At 41.7% G+C, this 18,251-nt stretch overlaps 2 protein-coding genes across 2 annotated transcripts in view; one reads left to right on the top strand and one right to left on the bottom strand.

Moving 5' to 3' along the window:
• Window positions 1–716: 716 nt before the first annotated feature.
• Window positions 717–14,506, bottom strand: NUDT5 (nudix hydrolase 5). Its single transcript, XM_069978733.1, has 10 exons — window positions 14,396–14,506; window positions 12,156–12,221; window positions 10,768–10,835; window positions 5,832–5,884; window positions 5,639–5,746; window positions 4,421–4,516; window positions 2,875–2,976; window positions 2,506–2,514; window positions 2,344–2,397; window positions 717–1,702 (listed from the first exon to the last, which is right to left on the bottom strand). The coding sequence occupies exons 2-10, from the start codon at window positions 12,216–12,218 to the stop codon at window positions 1,593–1,595; spliced, it is 663 nt and encodes a 220-aa protein (XP_069834834.1). The 5' UTR covers window positions 12,219–12,221; window positions 14,396–14,506; the 3' UTR covers window positions 717–1,592.
• Window positions 14,507–14,616: 110 nt separating this feature from the next.
• Window positions 14,617–18,251, top strand: part of CDC123 (cell division cycle 123) — a 54,440-nt gene continuing 50,805 nt past the window's right edge. Inside the window, exons 1-3 of the mRNA XM_069978732.1 lie at window positions 14,617–14,985; window positions 16,415–16,486; window positions 18,155–18,215. Coding sequence (XP_069834833.1) covers window positions 14,912–14,985; window positions 16,415–16,486; window positions 18,155–18,215 — 207 coding nt within the window. The 5' untranslated portion in view covers window positions 14,617–14,911. The remainder of the gene's footprint in view (window positions 14,986–16,414; window positions 16,487–18,154; window positions 18,216–18,251) is intronic.

The raw sequence follows: 18,251 nt of genomic DNA, 5'->3' as shown, positions 1-18,251 counted from the left end.
TTTAGCGCTGCTATAGCTACGGGGGGGGGGGGGGGGGGGGGGCCTTGTGATCTGCCATCAGGGCCTGTGGGATACTTATATGGATATTGTGGTGTCCCCAAAAACATTATATAATGTTGGAGTGCACTGCTTTGACCAATGACTAGCTGAGCGGGCCAGTCCAGTTCTGACCATTCAACAGGGAAGTAGAAAAAACTAATGAACACCAAAGGAACCTGAGAAGTAATAAGGAGATGAGGAGCTGTAGGGAACCAAAGGTAGGCAAGTATAGTTTTTTTTTTTTTTTTTTCCTTTTCTCTAAAGCCACAGCACTATATAAAGTTTTTGGAGATACTAGATTACCTAAGTTCTGAGACCTGCTGTGATCAGGAGATATAGCCAGGGAGAAACCACGGCAGCAGTATCTACCCCCGTAACGTCCAGTTCCACCAATGTAAAGTTTATGAGGCTACATTGCCGAAATAAAGGGCCAGCCAGGGCCTGCTGTGCTCTCTCCCTGGCAATATCTCCTGATCACAACGAGCCTGGGACACGCTGTGATCAATAACTCTGAAATACCATGTGACATATCAAGTTATTTTTCCATGACAAGTAAGATTTGGAGCTCTGTAAAACAAATAGTAAAAAAAAAACAAAAAAAAAACATAATGTACTGTTTAACTTTTATGCAGTTTACTTAGTATATGAATGTACTTTTACTGCAAAAGAATGCAAACTTTGTTTTAAACTTCTTTAATGTATAAAAATGTTCCTATGTATAATGAATGCACCTATACTAATACAAAAAATGTAGCGTTAGGCTTAACTTTCACTTATCTTTCAAGCATTCCCCTAGTCTAGTATCTTACTTTACACTTTGTAGTGTTCAGAGGTAGGGATTTGTTTTTATCACAACACTGACTGATAAGCTATAAAAGATGTAGGGTGATCAGTACTACTGGTCACTGAATCTAATCCTGCACTTTCTATACTATATTAATTTCAATTAAGTAACAAAGGGTTTCAGCACAAGTTACAAAATAATGAGTAAAATTTGTGGTGAAAGAATTACATCATGGATTTTGTATCTGTTCCGGTCATGAGAATTTCTATCCTCAATGTACACACATTATATACATTAAGGTCATGCAGGCATCACATGTCCATAACACATGCAAGTCATTAGTCTTAGTCTCCCTCTGAATGCCTATAGTTGATTTAATTGACAAATTAATATAATGAGATTTCCCAAAAAGTAATGTGTTTGTTTTTGTTTTTTTAAACTAACTGCAAATAAAACCTATGGGAGCATAAACATTGATATATTTTTGTTTTGTGTTAAATCCATAAATTCTTGCAAGAGCAGAAAGGTTTTCCTGCTTTCATGTGCAGGAGCCCGCTTCTGTGTCTGGTAACAATAGTGCACACAAACAGAAAATACAATCATGTCAATTTGCCCTTTTCCTGCATCTATTGTAGCAAAAACATCCAAGTGCTATAAAACTAGGAAGGTTTACATAGATAATAGAGAGTCACATCAGATAGGCTGCTAATCTTTTAAAAACAGAATGATTTAAGTGCGAAATCCGGGTCCATATCCAAAGTGAGACTGTTTATCCCTTCAAAAATGGGAGCTCATAAGGTTTAGCAACAGCATGCTCCAGGGCCAAGGCATAGGTGTAGACTCTGGCATCCACCACCAGTTTTTCCTTTGCAACCAGCTCTGAAAATACAATTAAACATCAATAAAAGTGTAACAATTGTAATATTACAGAGATTTAGGAATGAAAACATTTCATTGGTATTGCTTTCTTAATTTTGCTGGTTAGCTGGCTAGTTAGTAAATTATGCTTTTTTTCTGTTGACAGGACTTTTAAAGGGCTCATCCACATTACAGTTGTTTTTAAAGTGTCACTGTCATCATAACTTTCTAAATCAACACTAGAGGTGATATAAAGCAAGTTCGCGATTTACATTATTTTTTTGTTATGGAAAAAACAGCACTTCCTGAGTTAAGACTTTTTTCTAGAGCGTCCGGAGCCGTTTTTTTATATAGCCTGCACAGTCTATTTCTTGCGGCGGCTATTCAATGAAATAAAATAGTTGTCAGTTTTCAGTGCTGCTGCGTGGAATCTCGGCCGGAGTGTATACTGTGTCTATACACTCCGGCCAGGATTCCATAGTAGTTAATGCAATCGACCGCTGTGAATAAACAACGGCCGTTAATTTAAAAATACATAGTGTGAACGAGGCCCAAGACTGTATTTAAAAGATGAACATTTTCTTCAGTCAGTCTATCGGGCAAATCCCCCCAAAAACTATATAATTTTAGGACACAATAAATAATAGTGTATATTTACATACCATCAATGCGCTTTCGAAATTCTATTTTAGGCATCAGTATTGTCTGTGTAAATTCTATAAAAACAGTAACATCAAAAGCGTGACTTTAAAAAAACAAAACAAAAAAAAAAACCTGTATCCAAACATTTCACACTATACATAGTGGCTAAAAATTTGACTTACCTCCTTCCGCTAATATGGTAGGGATAGCAAGCATAAAAACATGGGGAGAAAAAAAAAAGAAAAAATGTCAATGATTACTATAAAGTTAGGTTTGAAATTTATAGAATTGTATTTTATAAACAATGCACAGGTTATACCCGGTTCTAAAGTCTATTAAATATCAGCTATACTTCGCTAAGATAAAGAGTCTAAACATAATCTTTGCCCTCCTTCCCCTCTTTTTTTGGAAAATAAGAAAGGCTGGTATTTTATCTCAAAGACAATTGAGAAAAAAAACACACAAAGCAAGGAATTAACCTTGTATCATCTATCTGTTGGCATTAAATATAACTTAGGATTACAGTAGAGATTGACAGTTTATTTACTCACCAAGCTTGGCTTTAGGTTTGATGTTTGCAGAATCATCCCCATTAATGTGAACAGTAATAACATATGTTGTGCAGTTTGATAGTCCAGGATCTAAACAGGACACTAAATAATAAAAGAAAGAACGGAAAAGTTTACCCCACAAAGTATATTTCTATGCAAGCAATGTTTTTAATCTTTATTTACTACTTAGGCTCTGTTCCTATATTCTGCCATTATAGAATAGATTAGGGCTTCTCAAACATTTTGGACTCACCAGGCAATCCACGTTGATGCTAGGGCCTCTCAGACAAACAAATGCTTATTCGCAGAGCAAAATACCACCATGTAGTGCACATAATATGCCCTAGCAGTGTCAAACCAGCACCACAGCCCAGAATTAAATACTGTTCGACCTGTAATAAACTAACACTGGTGTGCAACAATAAATACTGCTCCATTTGTAATAAACCAACACCACACTGCAGAAATAAATACTACTCCAACCAAATGTAGTCACCGAACACCACAGTACAGAAATACAAACAGCTCCACCTGTGGTTAACCAACACCACAGTTCAGCAATCTTACCCCTATTCCCACCCCTCTACCCACCTTGCAGGTTTCACATCTTCCTCATTTCTCCCCCTCATAGCAGCATTATCAACCCCCCCCCCTCACCTTTTGTAAACAACGGGACTGGACAGGGGGTTATAAACTGTATTAGGGCCGGTTCACACTGAGGAAACACGACGTAATTCCACTCAGTGTCCTGCTTTAGGCAAATGGGAGAGCGCACGCTCGTCCGCTCCCTCTCTGCTCAAAGAATGAACATGTTAGTTCTTTGAGCAGAGAGTGACGGCAGCGGACGAGCGCACGCCCTCTCCATTCACTTACAGCAGCACACTGACCACGGCAGGATTTCGCGGTGGAGAGCTTCACCGTGGAATTTCGATGATCTTGCTCAGTGTGAACTGGCCCTTATACTGACAGCCCAGTAGAAGGTGGAAGAGGACCTGGAGTTCTCACTCCTGCCCAGGAGAGGCTGGAGAAACAGGAAGAAATTAGAAAGAGTCCTTCTGTTCCTGAAAAGTATCTACCCTGTGCTTTCCATGTTTAGTTTCACTGGATCTTGTATATAACATTTCAGGTCCTTTACCTATACAAAACCTACACTGTTCCATAAAGACAGGCAGGATAAAAACAGAGATGAGCGAACCAGATTTGTTTTACTTCCTACAAAGCAAAACTGATCTGCACTGGTATCACTAAGGCTGGCCGCTTTGTGCAGAGGGAGGACACCGCCCAGGGACTGCCTGGAAAACATGGAATTTTGACATGGAGGTCTGGGTCTATGAGACTTTCACTAGGTTCGTACATCACGTCATTGGTAGAGACAAAAAGAAAAAACATGGGCTCAGTACTTAGTGCCTTTGCCTCTTTGTTCTAGTAATCAGTAGGAAAGACTTACCACCTGGACCCCACCAATCCAAACACATGACATGTCTCTATGACACATCTGATATTTGGTAGGTCAACCTGAAGTATGGCCATACTACTATTTACAGACCTGGAGAGCACTCAATGACTTCTCCTTTATACCCAGTTTCCTCTTCCAGTTCTCGAAGTGCTGCTTGCTCTGCAGTTTCGTTTTCATCTATAAGACCTATTATGATTGCATAAACAAATTAAGTAAAAACAATAAAACTATAGGATCAGGTGGGTTCTTACTATACGAAACAAATACAAATAACATTTTTTGGACGATAAGATACTTTCAGCATCAAACCTGCTAAAAAGTGATATTCATATAGTCATATTCCAGGGGAGGAGTCACGACTCTTCCTACTATTATATACTGTATTAAAATAAATATGTGGAAAACTAAACAAGTGATTTTGAGAGTATTCTGTGTTATGCCGAGGAGTAGAGAATGACTGATCCCCATAAAATTGCTGTGACCAAAATGCTTTACATGGGCCGCATCTAATAGCTCACCACTGGTTAGATGAAGCATCACCGGCTGTGATTTACTTTATTAACAAGGTTATCTGACTAGTAAACTTAGAAAAGGGAGTGTATTCCAAAAGTTGACACTTCACACAAATTCGGGAAACTTTGGGTGTCGGACTTAGCTTCTAGAAAGCTAGAGGTTTCAGTAGAGCGAGTGGGAAGAACTGCTCACCTAAGCGCTTCTTTGCCCAGGGGCTAAATACTGGTGTAGAAACCCTTTCTCATCTTAGCTAACATACAGTAATTTACAAATAATAATTTACAAATACATTCATTTAGCAAACTTGCTTCCTTTTCCTGAAACGCCTGCTCGTTACCTCCCCTTGTCAACAGCTTATTTTCTAGGTAACAGACCACCCCTCTACTCTAAAAGCAGTGATCTGGCTGGTATTATTTATAGATAGAGTATACATTATACAGTATATATACACTATATATGATATAGACACATAGGAGGAGATTTATCAAACATTGTATAAAGTGAAACTGGCTCAGTTGCCCCTGGCAACCAATCAGATTCCAGCTTTCATTTTCCAAAGAGTCTGTGAGGAATGAAAGGTGGAATCTGATTGGTTGCTAGGGGCAACTGGGCCAGTTTCACTTTACACCATGCTTGATAAATTATTTCGGATAATAAACCCAATTACAAAGTTTCTTAAAATCGCCTGGACTATTGATTTCTGCAAAAAAAAAATTCACGACAGTGACACTTTAAACGTTGGTTTCATACTCAAACAGAAAAGTTCTGACACATATACATTATAGAAACAAATACCTGCAGGAAATTCCAGACAGTAGCAACCCAATGGCGGTCTGAACTGTTTGACGAGCACCATGCACTCATAATGCAGTGTTCTTTGTAGTACTGGTATTATTGCTACTCCTATTCAGTGAATAAAGGAAAACGTAATGGAAATATTTCCTTCCTACAGAAGATCTATAGCCCCAATAAAATGACAGCTACTTACCATCTACTGCATTGCATTCTCTTCTTGTTGTTCGTTTTACAGTCTCCCATGTTCTATTGGATAACACAGTAGTATTAAAGGCTGAATCAGAAAATATTTTCACTCATTAAAAGATACAAGATACAAAAACTTTGACACATTGGTCTGGGCGTTCAGATCCAAACTGATTTCTAATAGCCAGTAGAACAATTGCGTGGCCACTTCACTTCCCAGCGTCATGATTTTTTTTTTTGTTATCCAGTCTCCTTTAATTTGTTTTATCAAAGTAACACCACAAGATATTGTCGAATGTAAGAGGATGGATTGCTATTTTGGGCACCCAGGCCCTATGTTGAGATATCCATTGTGAATAAAACATGTACAAACAAATTAGTTATGATAAAAAGAATACCTCCCCCCACCCATCTTCCTCATCTTGCTGCAGGAGATGGGCTCCATTGTAAGGGTGGGTTCACACTACAGAACCTGCGCAGATAAATTCCGGCGGATTCCGTCGCTTGTACACGCTCACGGCTCAATTTTATGGGCAGGCAAATTCTGCCAAAAGAATTGACATGTTAATTCTTTCGTCAGAATGCAGAACCCGCCCAGCCATAGAATAGTGTCTATGGAGCCGGTGGAAAGGCACACGGCCATGAGTGGGTACTGGCGACGGAATCCGCACAGATAAATTCCGTCTGAACCTATTACCTATTGAGTGATTGAGTCCTATTACATGGAGTGATTTTTAACGAATAATGACTAAGGATAAACGATCGCAAACGAGATTGTTTATAGTTAACCTGAAATCGTTCTCCATATTACACAGAACGATAGTCGTAAGTTACGATCGTTATTGCGATCTTATTCCTTTTTTTCCCAGCAAAACAATGAACAATGTGCAATTCATATTACACAGAACGATAGTCGTAAGTTACGATCGTTATTGCGATCTTATTCCTTTTTTTCCCAGCAAAACAATGAACAATGTGCAATTACACTGAATGATTAGTGGAAAAAGGTGGAACGAATGTAGAATTACAGCAAACGATTAACGATAATTTTAGGTTTAGATTTAAATAAACGACATACGAACGATTTTCTGATTGTTGCCTGCAAATACACAGGTCTCTGTGGACCGAAAGCAGCTATCCGGGACTGAAACACACAGCAGCGTGCTTCTCCTGCCTCTGAACTAGAGATGAGCGAACCTGGAGCATGCTCGAGTCGATCCGAACCCGAACTTTCTGCATTTGATTAGCGGTGGCTGCTGAAGTTGGATAAAGCCCTAAGGCTATGTGGAAAACATGGATATAGTCATTGGCTGTATCCATGTTTTCCACACAACCTTAGAGCTTTATCCAACTTCAGCAGCCCCCGCTAATCAAATGCCGAACGCTCAGGTTCGGATCGACTCGAACCCGGTTCGCTCATCTCTAGTTTGAACACCCTGACCCTGAACAATTAAAGCTAAATAGTTTTTTTGCACATAACAGGGACACCTTCATCAGGGGTGTAAAGTAGCTTTTATTTTTATGCAAGCATGCTCACATAGGTAAAAACCATGTACAGATTCTCCTCCCCCCCCCCCCCCCCCCCACACACACACAAACCCTCCTCAGACAGAGAGTAGTGACACATGGCAAATAAAGCACCGCAATGTTACACTCCTTTCCATTAGAGATCGATAGGAAATGGTTTTATAGGTACAATCATGTTGCTCTGAGGCAGATATGAGTGCATTTTCCATATCAAGAACCGCAGGCTTTGTTTTTTAGCCATGTGACCAGAACAGCTAAATAAATATCCCATTGTTTGTCTGTCAATGCCAGAATGTAAGGCTATTGGTGCGTTTACACAGAAAGATTTATCTGTGAGATCTTTGAAGCCAAAGCCAGGAACAGACTATAAACAGGGAACAGGTCATAAAGGAAAGATTCCTGGCTTTGGCTTCCAAAATCTGTCAGATAAATCTTTCCGTGTAAACGTAGCATATGCCAGATCTCCCATCCCCAGTGCTGCACATCCTAACAGCACTGAGAGCTCTGACAAGACTGGATGAACACTGGTTTTATCTACTGCTGTATTCTCATTTAGACCTCTACATGGTATTTGTATTTTAGCTACTGATGATTTAATTACCTTTTCCTCAAGGGCCCTGTGGATTTTTTTTATTTTATTTTATTCTATATTTTGATATTTTATAATGTGTGATTAAAATTATAGGAGCCTGTTCAATTGTGTAATTATTGCTGTTGGATGTGACAGTTCTCATTAGAGGCTACAATGCATGTAGCCTCAATGTTATATACACATTTGTATAGTGAAAACTATAGTCAGAAACTAGGGGGGAGATTTACGAAAGGGTGTAAAATTTAGACTGGTGCAAACTGCCCATAGCAACCAATCACAGCTCAGCTTTCCTTTCAGCACTGCCTAAAGCTGAGCTGTGATTGGTTGCTGTGGGAAGTTTGCACCAGTCTAAATTTTACACCCTTTGATAAATCTCCCCCTTGGTTTCTACATCAGTCAGGAATGCATAATGAAAGGCAGAGTCCGCCAGACAGGATGGAATAGGTATGTGCTTAGAGGAAGGCATGAAGAAATTACTACAAGGGATGCATGATGTACCCAGCTTCCACTCAACTAGTTTTAACATATAATATGCATTGTGTATGCGTCAGTTGACATCTGGATACCAAAATATGGTTACAAGCCAGACTTGTATTAGTTAAAAAAAAAAAAATAAAAATCAATTTTCTGCATGATGCATCATGTGGTGTAACTAAGGGATACATGTCTGAAGCAGGGGAAATCACTGCTTCACGCTTTACTAAAGAATTAAACATGTGATCAATACAAACCATGGCAAAAAGTATGGCATCAGATACTTACAGCATGATCACCAACATTATTTACTTCATCTTATATACACAAATCACAGATTACACATCTGTCGCACATGGTTAAAGGGGTTATCCAGCGCAAAAAAAACATGGGCACTTTTCCCCCTACTGCTGTCTCCAGTTTAGGTGCAGTTTGCAATTAAGCTCCATTTACTTCAATGGAACTGAGTTTCAAAACCCCACCCAAACTGGAGACAACAGCGCTGGATAACCCTTTTAATGAAAAAGAAAATGGCCCTAATAAAAGAAGTTGGACTGTCTTGTGTAAAGATGGACCCTTCTGACTCTCCCCTGACAGATCATAACTGGCTGGGGGATAATAAAAAAGCGACAATTCTTACCTGTCCCGTCTGCCTGCAGTGTGCCACAAATACTGGGTTCCTATACCCCGCCGGGTGTCATCACAACCCGACTAAAAGTGACTCTGTACCCACAATCTGACCCCCCCCCCCCAAACCACTTGTACCTTCGGATTGCTGCTTTTAATCCAAGATCTGTCCTGGGGTCTGTTTGGCAGGTGATGCAGTTGGTGTCCTAAAAAACTACTTTTAAACTTTCAGCCCTGTGCCCAAGGGCCGGGACTTACATTGTGTATGCATTAGGCTGGCACAACCTCTCTGTCCCTCCTCCCCACCCTCATCATTAGGAATGCTCCAGGCAGATTGTCTCCTACTCATCAGCCCGGCACATGGGCTGGATCGTTAAAGGGAACTCCGGATGAGAAAAACTTGTTTTCTATTACAAGTACATTAAAAGTTATATAGATGTGTCTATACAATGTATTACCACATCTGTACAGTTCTTCCACACTGGTAGCTGATAGAAATCCAGGAAGTGAAAAAAAAATGGCCCATGTGCCAATTCACCATGTCTCCTGCTCCTTCTGCTCTCCCACCTTAGGAGACAAATCTTCCATGCCTCTGTCTCACATTGTGTGTGTTTGCCGAGATCAGGCTGATGATGCAGACAGGGGGCAGGGCATGATGTCACAGGAGGCTTGGCTGGATCCACCAATCCCCTGAGTGATCGACCATCTCTGAATGACCAGAAGCAGGTGCAGCACTAATTTTACCGATTGTGATGGGTGGGGGACAGTGATGATCAGCTGAGGGAAAGCGTTGCAATCTGGGAACTGCTCAATCAGGAAGGACAGAAACAACCCCCCCCCCCCCCCCCCAAACAAATGGATTTTTGGTAGTTTCAAAACTTGGATAGACAGGTAAGCAATGCGTTATGCTTCAGCAAAAGTTTCACTTTTTTTAACCTCTACCTGGAGTTCTCCTTTAAGGCATCTGTGTAGTTTTCACTGCAGAGGAATATGAAAAATGGTGAAGAGGGAGGGGAGGAGGGACAGAGGGGTGGTGCAAAGTTAGGGCACAGATACTCCAAGCCACAGCCGGCACAGGGCTGCAAGTTTAAAAGTTGTTTTTTAGGACAATAACTGCATCACCTGCCGAATGGACCCCAGGACAGATCTTGGATTAAAAGCAGCTATCCGAAGGTACAAGTGGTTTGGGGGGGGGGGGGCAGATTGTGGGTACAGAGTCGCTTTAAATGTCACAGATGGGTGAGATTTAGCCTGCTGAGCCAATCAGTGACTGGCTAAGCGAGCCATCTGTCAGCCTGGTCGTCACCTTCCCAGAGGGACGCTAAGAAGACAGCTAGGGTTCAGGAGCGGGATGCGGCACTGCACGGGTGCTGGGACTGGGAAATTTGAGGGTCATCTGTTACTGGAATGGTTTAACTGTGATATTAACTATGATTCACACTAGATGCATTATGTAGCTGCTAGATATATTTCTGATCATGATACGATGCAACTCCAGACTTACAGCAGCTCAACTACGTACATTCATACATTGTTACAAAAAAAAGAAAGGATGATAAAAATGAGCTGAACTAAAGCTGAACATATTTTGCCTAGCTATTCAGAATGAATGACACAGAACTGCTAGAACACCATAACCGCAGCAAGCACATGATGGAATGTATGGAGCTCATTTATGGGCTCAGCTGCTTTGTAAGACTTAACAGTAGATCATGCTACCAACCTGGTTTTTCCTTCATGGTCAACATATGTTGTTTCCTCAAGCTGAACCCATTTACCTTTCACCAGCGTCTAATAATAAAAAAAAAGTAAATATTTTTTCAATTACAAACTGTTGTCTTATAAACCATACATTTATCTCAACTGGTTTCCTCTCAGAGACTAAACATATATCCCTGCTCACGTTACACACATTTTGGCATGTAATACACACCTAATACACAAACACAAATATAGCCTTAGCATGCACCCCTGTCACCCTGTCCCAAGAAGCTTTATTTTTTTTAAAAAAAATGCCGCCCAGTTCCTTTATGTACACTTTGGCCCACTCTATGCACTGGAGGCAGGCCCGGCACCCCCAGTGGACCAATATCCCCTCCACTTGGTGACAGACTACCTCCAGTGCATAAAGCGGGTCAAAGTACACAAAGAAACCAGCGCAGATTGCGGGAAGAGGGCGGCCTTTTCAAAATGGACCACGCCACCATCATGTATGTGGGGGAGCAGACCATGTACATAAACTTTAAAAAATAGGCACTGTATTACGATTATATATTTAGATGCCATAAAAACAGCAGCTTACAGACATAGCTAGGTGGGGAGGAGGCTTTAAAGCGTAACTATAAAATATTTTGACCTTTCAGTTTTAGTTAGCTTAGGGCATGATAACAATTTTTGCAATATACATTAATAACCTAAAATGAACAGTTTTTTAAATACATAAGGCTGATTGTGCCCTTACAGCTCTGTCTGGCTCTGACTTATTTCTGCTGGACACGCCCCCTCCCTGCAGATGACTGTATCTAATCCCACTGTGTGTGATACCATCTGCTGGAGCTCTGTATCTAATCTTACTGTGTGATACTGTATGCTTGGGCTCTATCTGATCCTGCTATGTGTGATACATCTGCTAAGGTGCTGGTCAGTGGATAGAGGGACGCAGCCAGGGGGGTGAGGGATAGGCCACGCCCACTTTCATGCAGCCAGAAGAAAAATAAATTTTTTCTTCTGAGCCAAACAACTGGGGATATCTCAGTGAGCGCACAAGATATCTACGCAGTTTAGGGCTCTTTTTAAAGGGTAACACATGGGCTTTTTGAGGAATTTCATTTTTTGACTACTGAAATTATAGTTACGCTTTAAGCTGCCAGAAGGGTTCTGATAAGTTATGTCGTCTTATGTGCTAGCCACATTATCCAGCTACAGTACTGAAATGTATAGATGCAGCTGTGCTAGAATAAAACAGATGGCATTGTAGGAACAATGGTGATGACAGTGCATTACAAGGGGGAAAAAACACATGGCTTGATTCGTAACTCAAAAAAATAAATGTCATTTTAGTGCATGCACATCATGCAGAGCTAAAACACAAGTTACTAGCATGAAACGTACCTCTTCTTTTATTATGGTGTCTTTAGTAACACTGGCAGGTCCCTCTGAGTTCTGGTTATCCATTCTCTAAAGGAATTAAAAGGAGCGACTAATAAATTTCTGAAAGGAAGTTTAACTTAAAGCGACTCTGTACCCACAATCTCCCCCTCAAAACCGCTTGTACCTTTGGATAGCTGCTTTTAATCCATGCTCTGTCCTGGGGTCCGTTCGGCGGGTGATGCAGTTATTGTCCTAGAAAACAACTTTTTAACTTGCAGCCTCTCCGTCCCTCCTCCCCTTCACCATTAGGAATGCGTCAGACAGGATTTCTCCTAATAATCACTTGTCTGGACACTGCGCATGCGCCTTATAGATCCCCCACATGTGCAGTGTTCAGACAAGTGATGAATAGGAGAACTCCTTCTAGGGGTGTTCATAATGGTGAAAAGGGTGGGGGGGGGGAGGGACTGAGAGCAGTCAGGCCTGAGCACAGGTACTATAGGCCACACCAATTTGACACAGGACTGCAAGTTTAAAAGTTGTTTTAGGGTACAAACATACCGTATACGCAGAAAATACGCCGCAGATTTGATGATGCAGATTTGATGCTGTGTTCAGTTATTTAGATCTAATCTGCTGCGTATCGCAGCAGTAAATACGCTGCGTATACGGTGAGTGTGTTTGTACCCATAGGGCAATAACTGCATCACCTGCCGAACGGACCCCAGGACAGATCTTGGATGAAAAGCAGCTATCCGAAGGTACAAGTGGTTTGGGGTGGCAGATTGTGGGTACAGAGTCGCTTAAAGCCTGACCAATAATAATAGTAAGGGCCCTCCTCTGGAAAACCCTCTCTTTCTCCAGCACAGTGAGCCAATCCATATTTCCATATAATAAAATCAATAAAAGAAATTATCCAGGATTAGAAAAAAACAAGGCCACTTTCTTCCAGAAACAGCACCTCTTTTTCTCAGTTTGTTTGTGGCTTTGCAACTCAGTTTGGGAATTAATCACATGCTCCATTATTTATGGACCCTACAGAGCATGAAGCTGTGTAAAGGAATAACAGACCTCCCGGTGACATGTATTATTATGCCGGAAGAGCTGAAAGTGTTATTTTTTTGCGGGACTTCACTCACTGACACAGCAGTAAGTCACAAAACCTATGAATGATCCCTTCCGATAAAGTAAATGGAGCTGCTACACCCACACCTGTACCAGTTACTAATCTAAAATCATTCAGGTGTCATGGATAACATCTTAATTATCATAAAGGGAAACTGACAGCAGGGACATCCATATATCCCATCGTTTGTCAATGCCAGAATGTAATGCTACGTTTACACGGAACGATTATCGTTCAAATTTTCATGAAAACTATCGCATTTGAGCGATAATCGGCTCGTGTAAGCACAGCCAACGATCAAACGACGAGCGAGAAATCGTTCAGTTTGATCTTTCAACATGTTCTCAAATAGTCGTTGGTTAAAAAAATCGCAGATCGCTTTGTGTAAACAGTCTTTCACAGTTTTTTGTAAGCGCTGATCGTTGTAAAAAAACACATTGTTACCTCCTTATCGTTAATCGTACTATTATCAGTCTGTGTAAACGCAGCATAAAGCTATGCCAGATCTGTTGTACCACATACTGACCGCACCCAGCAGACGTCACTGACCTGTGTAATTATTGCTAATTGAATGTGATAGTTCCCATTAGAGGCTACAATGCATGTAGTCTCACGGTATTATATACATTTGTATAATGAAACCTATAGTCTCAGACTATGCTGCAAACACTGCAGGTGTGACTCTCTAGCTGCTGCAAAGCTGCAGTCATGCTGGGAGTTGTGGTTCTGCACCAGCTGGACAAGGACTGGTTTGGTTTATGGCAGCAGCAGCCGTAATGGGGGAGGCCAGTATGTGACTCTGGAGTCAGCAGAAAGTTTTTGGCGCTCTGTAAATGTGTAAAGGAAAAGTAACCAAGCACTAAGTCCATCATCAGTGCAAGGTCAGGCTGCTGCAGTGTATGGGGGAGCTGACGTGTGGAAGCAGCTGGGAATGTGGGGGAACTATCTCACAGGGAGATCTTCTCGGCTTCAAGGATCTTTCCATCCACAAGACTGTATAAAAAGAACAAAGATCATTACGTATAAGCCGCATTTTTCTCCCACCTCCTAGCGCATGCACGAGAGTATAGAGAGCAGAGTAACACGACTGCGGCAGATAGTTATGCGGAGACAATCACTCGCCATCTTGGCCTACCTGTATAACAAACGAGCGCAGGTCTGCTACAACCAGGTGAGAATCAGCATGCGATAGCCGAGACACTGACACAACCACAAGCCACACCCCCTCCACCCGGAAGACACGGTGCGCTCCACGCCTCTCACCTGATGAAGACACGCCTACTTTTACCAGCGTCCTACCAGCTAAAGAAACGCTGTCAGAACGAGGCGTGAAACGCTGTAGGCAACTGCCCCATTAACCTTATGCGCGCCGTCCACATTATCTATGTGTATTAAACTATGAAAGTATTTAGGTTACAGCCTTAGCAGCGGATCCACGTGCTAGAGACAGGTTCAGCCGTAATCTGACATGTCGTGCTGGGGACTGTAAAGAAGGATGACTGAACGTGTCATCAGTTCCCTTGGCTTGCTAACGCAATGCTTCCCAGAGGTCTTGTTGTGAACAACAGCGGTGAGCGGATTGGTGTTCTCTAGCTTTAGATTCCGAGGAAGCTATTTGAGGTAGGACACTTCCTGTCCTACTGCTTCCAGCATGAAGAAGGAGCAAGTAGTGAACTGTCAGTTCTCAGTGTGGTATCCGAGGTTCAAGAAATTCAGCATCAGGAGGTGAGACGTGTCACCACGCTGCAGAGCCCTGTGTATACTCTATACCAGGGGTAGGGAACCTCGGCTCTCCAGCTGCTGCAAAACTACAACTCCCATCATGCTTGGGCAGCTGAAGCTTTAGCTTTGACTGTCCAGGCATGATGGGAGTTGTAGTTTTTCAGCAGCTGGAGAGCCGAGGTTCCCTACCCCTCCACTATCCTAAACATACATAGCAGCTAGTATTAGAGGGAGACATGACTGAACATTGCTAATGCTTCCACAGGAAGGTACTGTATTCTTTTAGGACTGACCACTCCTGACCTTTCTGCTGTAGTGAATACTTGTATTCTCCATGAAGTGATAATTCCTGAAGACACATTCTTATAGCTATGTTATGCCTCTTATTATTAGTAAAAATGCTAAATTACCAACTGGGTGTTACCAGTCAGGAGGTTTTCCAATCAGAGGTGACAGTGGCAGACTGTGCTAGGACATGCAGCACACCCAGACATGTCAAATAAGGGTCTGTGTTCATGAGCTGAGAGAAGTGCATGTGCTGTGTGTTCTCCCTCTCTGTGTCATGTGATCTGGACGGCCGCATAACATAAGTCTGTTGGTCTGCCTGGGTCAGACGGACACAGGGGAGAGAGGAGCACACAGGAAGGCGGACTTCTGGCTTCTTCACCTTATAGGTCACGGCTCGTTCACCTGAACACTCAGACCGATAAAACATGTTTGACTGTATGTGTGACATGTGAAAAGTTTTTTTTCTAATGACCGGTACAGTTTAAAGGCGATCTCTGGACCACAACTAAAAATCTGGTGGGGGTAGGGGGAGCACAATAAAGAATCTATACTTACCCATCCCTGTACCCCCGCATAAACAGCTCATTGACAGCTGCCTGTTTTCATTTTCTCCCGGCTTCCTGTCTTGTCTCAACCCAGCAGTTCTAATGCAAATGTTTATATTGCTGAGAAATACAGTTCTTTCATATAATCTGGTTCATGTGTCTTTATTTTCTATTAATTGTTAGGTTTCTATACAAATCAAGTTGTTTAAAGCATAATATATAGGTACCTGAATCATAATTAGAGAGAAACAAATCTCTTATTTAGCTACTGGACAGATGTCTCCTTACAGAGCTATATTTGCAGCACATAAGGTAATGGGGACTCAAATGGTGGGAAGTGAGCACTGTTTTGGCTACTATTGTCTTATATCCTGCAAATAAAACTCTGTAATTACCCCCAGAATTTTAAATTGCTTGCGGAATCTGTTGGCGCTATATAAATAAAAATTATTATTATGAAAAGATTTACTGGATAGTAAAACATTAATGCAAATGATCAAAGGCACATTCATATTTATCTGGAACTTTTGCTCTTACACTGCACTACTTTTCCCATCTTGAAATAACTGCATGGACTAATTCAGTTCCTGTCTTTTTAGTGTTATTATTCCTCTACCAGAAAATGTAAAGGACTATTTGCTTGATGATGGCACCCTGGTGGTCTCTGGAAGGTAATGTGTTTAGATTTCATATCATTGTATAGAAGGATGGTTGGATGGATGGATAGATAGATTAAATATCTTTGCAGCAAAGATAAACTGGTATGAGCAGTGTACTTGTATAAAATTAGACAAATAATAGTAGAACAAGGAGCCAAAGAACAAAGAGAATTTGGTCCGCTAATAACACATTTTAGTTTAGTTAAAGTGAATGTACTATCGGGCCTGGGCTGAAGCACTGGAGGCAGGCCAACCTATGCCCAGTGGGAGGAAACCCCTGCCCCTCTTTGATACGGCTCCATTGATTCTAATATAGCCGCATTATAGAGGGGCAGGGTTTTCCTCCCACTGAGGGTGGGTTGGCCTGCCTCCAGTGCGTCAGCCCAGGCCTGATGGTACATTCACTTTAAGGGAGAAGTTAGGCCAAAACAAAAAAATACGTTTCAGGCAGGGGATGTAGGAACATAATAAAAAATCAATACTCTTCACTGTGTCCCCGCAGCACCGCATCAGCAGCTCCTTTATCGCTGCTGGGCTCCCAGGTTTTTCCCAGGTTCCAGTGTTGTCAAACCGACTGGGATGAGCCTGCTTAGCCAGTCAGTGATTGCAGGGGTGTCCTGTCCCAGTCCCTGACTGACTGAGGGAGCATTTTTTTCAGCGGGAGCTACAGGGGGCCAACAGGGACAGAACTACAGGGCACTGGGACGGGTAAGTATTCGTTCTTTATTATGTCCAACCCCCACCCCACTTGCAATATATTTTTTGTTTTGGGTGGACTTCTCCTTTAAAGCTGACCTTTCTGCAGGAAAACTGTAGTGTAAGTAAACACATGGATAGATAGTTAATATGTAAATGAGGCCCAAGAGACATTCCACAGCACGCAAAAGCCCAGGCACACTCAGACCATATCCTCTTTATTTAGTAGCCCTCAGTCAAATGGAGTAGGTGTCAACACAGCAGCCAATTACATTACAGCCTATGGAACCACAGCAATAGTGTATACACTAGGGCTGGGGTACCATGCGGCCGCTCAAAAAACTGATGTCTATTTTGTGCTGCCACTAATCAGTGAACAGTGGCCGTATGAAATGGGCTGTACACACAATGTAAAGTATGGCTCCCGAATGTGCCCGCATTCCAATTAAAGTGAAGTGATGCTCACCCGGCCAGTACTGCAGTATCGGCAAGGTGAATGTCTCAGGCAGCGGCTGTTGTTTGACACAGCTGTGTCAAACAAAGGACGCTATTTTTGCCATGTGTGAACATGGCCTAAAAATATGATAGGTCGGTAGCTGGCAAGTGGTTTGTGGTTATCATGTATCCTGTAGTTCAGAGGCTTTAAACTTTTTTTTAATCATTTAGAAGTTTTGAGAAACGTTAAGAGTAAAAAAACAGAGGAAGAAAATGTTACTTATAAGACCCTGACTGTGACCAGCTGCTAGGCCTGTGGTATATGCATCGGAATCTGGTTTAAAGCTGTGACATTCCTGGCAATTTTGGTACACAATCGTATCTATATCTTGAAGCTAGTAAACAACATGGCTTCTAAACCCCTGGTTGGGGAACAATGCTGTAACATCTGTTAACAACGGCAATACACACAACGGCAACAGATTATTATGCAGATTAAAAAAATAAAAAATAAAATAATATATATATATTGTTTCTTTTCTTATCTAGGGAAGATTCTGTAGGATGTTCCCAGCCAGACCTTAACAGTGATGAAGAAGAAGAGGTGCAGGTAATGTTTATACCCCTCCTCATAGCTTGTTTTATA

The sequence above is a fragment of the Dendropsophus ebraccatus genome, chromosome 1 (assembly GCF_027789765.1).
Source record: "Dendropsophus ebraccatus isolate aDenEbr1 chromosome 1, aDenEbr1.pat, whole genome shotgun sequence".
Taxonomy (NCBI): domain Eukaryota; kingdom Metazoa; phylum Chordata; class Amphibia; order Anura; family Hylidae; genus Dendropsophus; species Dendropsophus ebraccatus.
This window is presented reverse-complemented; position numbering and strand designations above follow the sequence as displayed.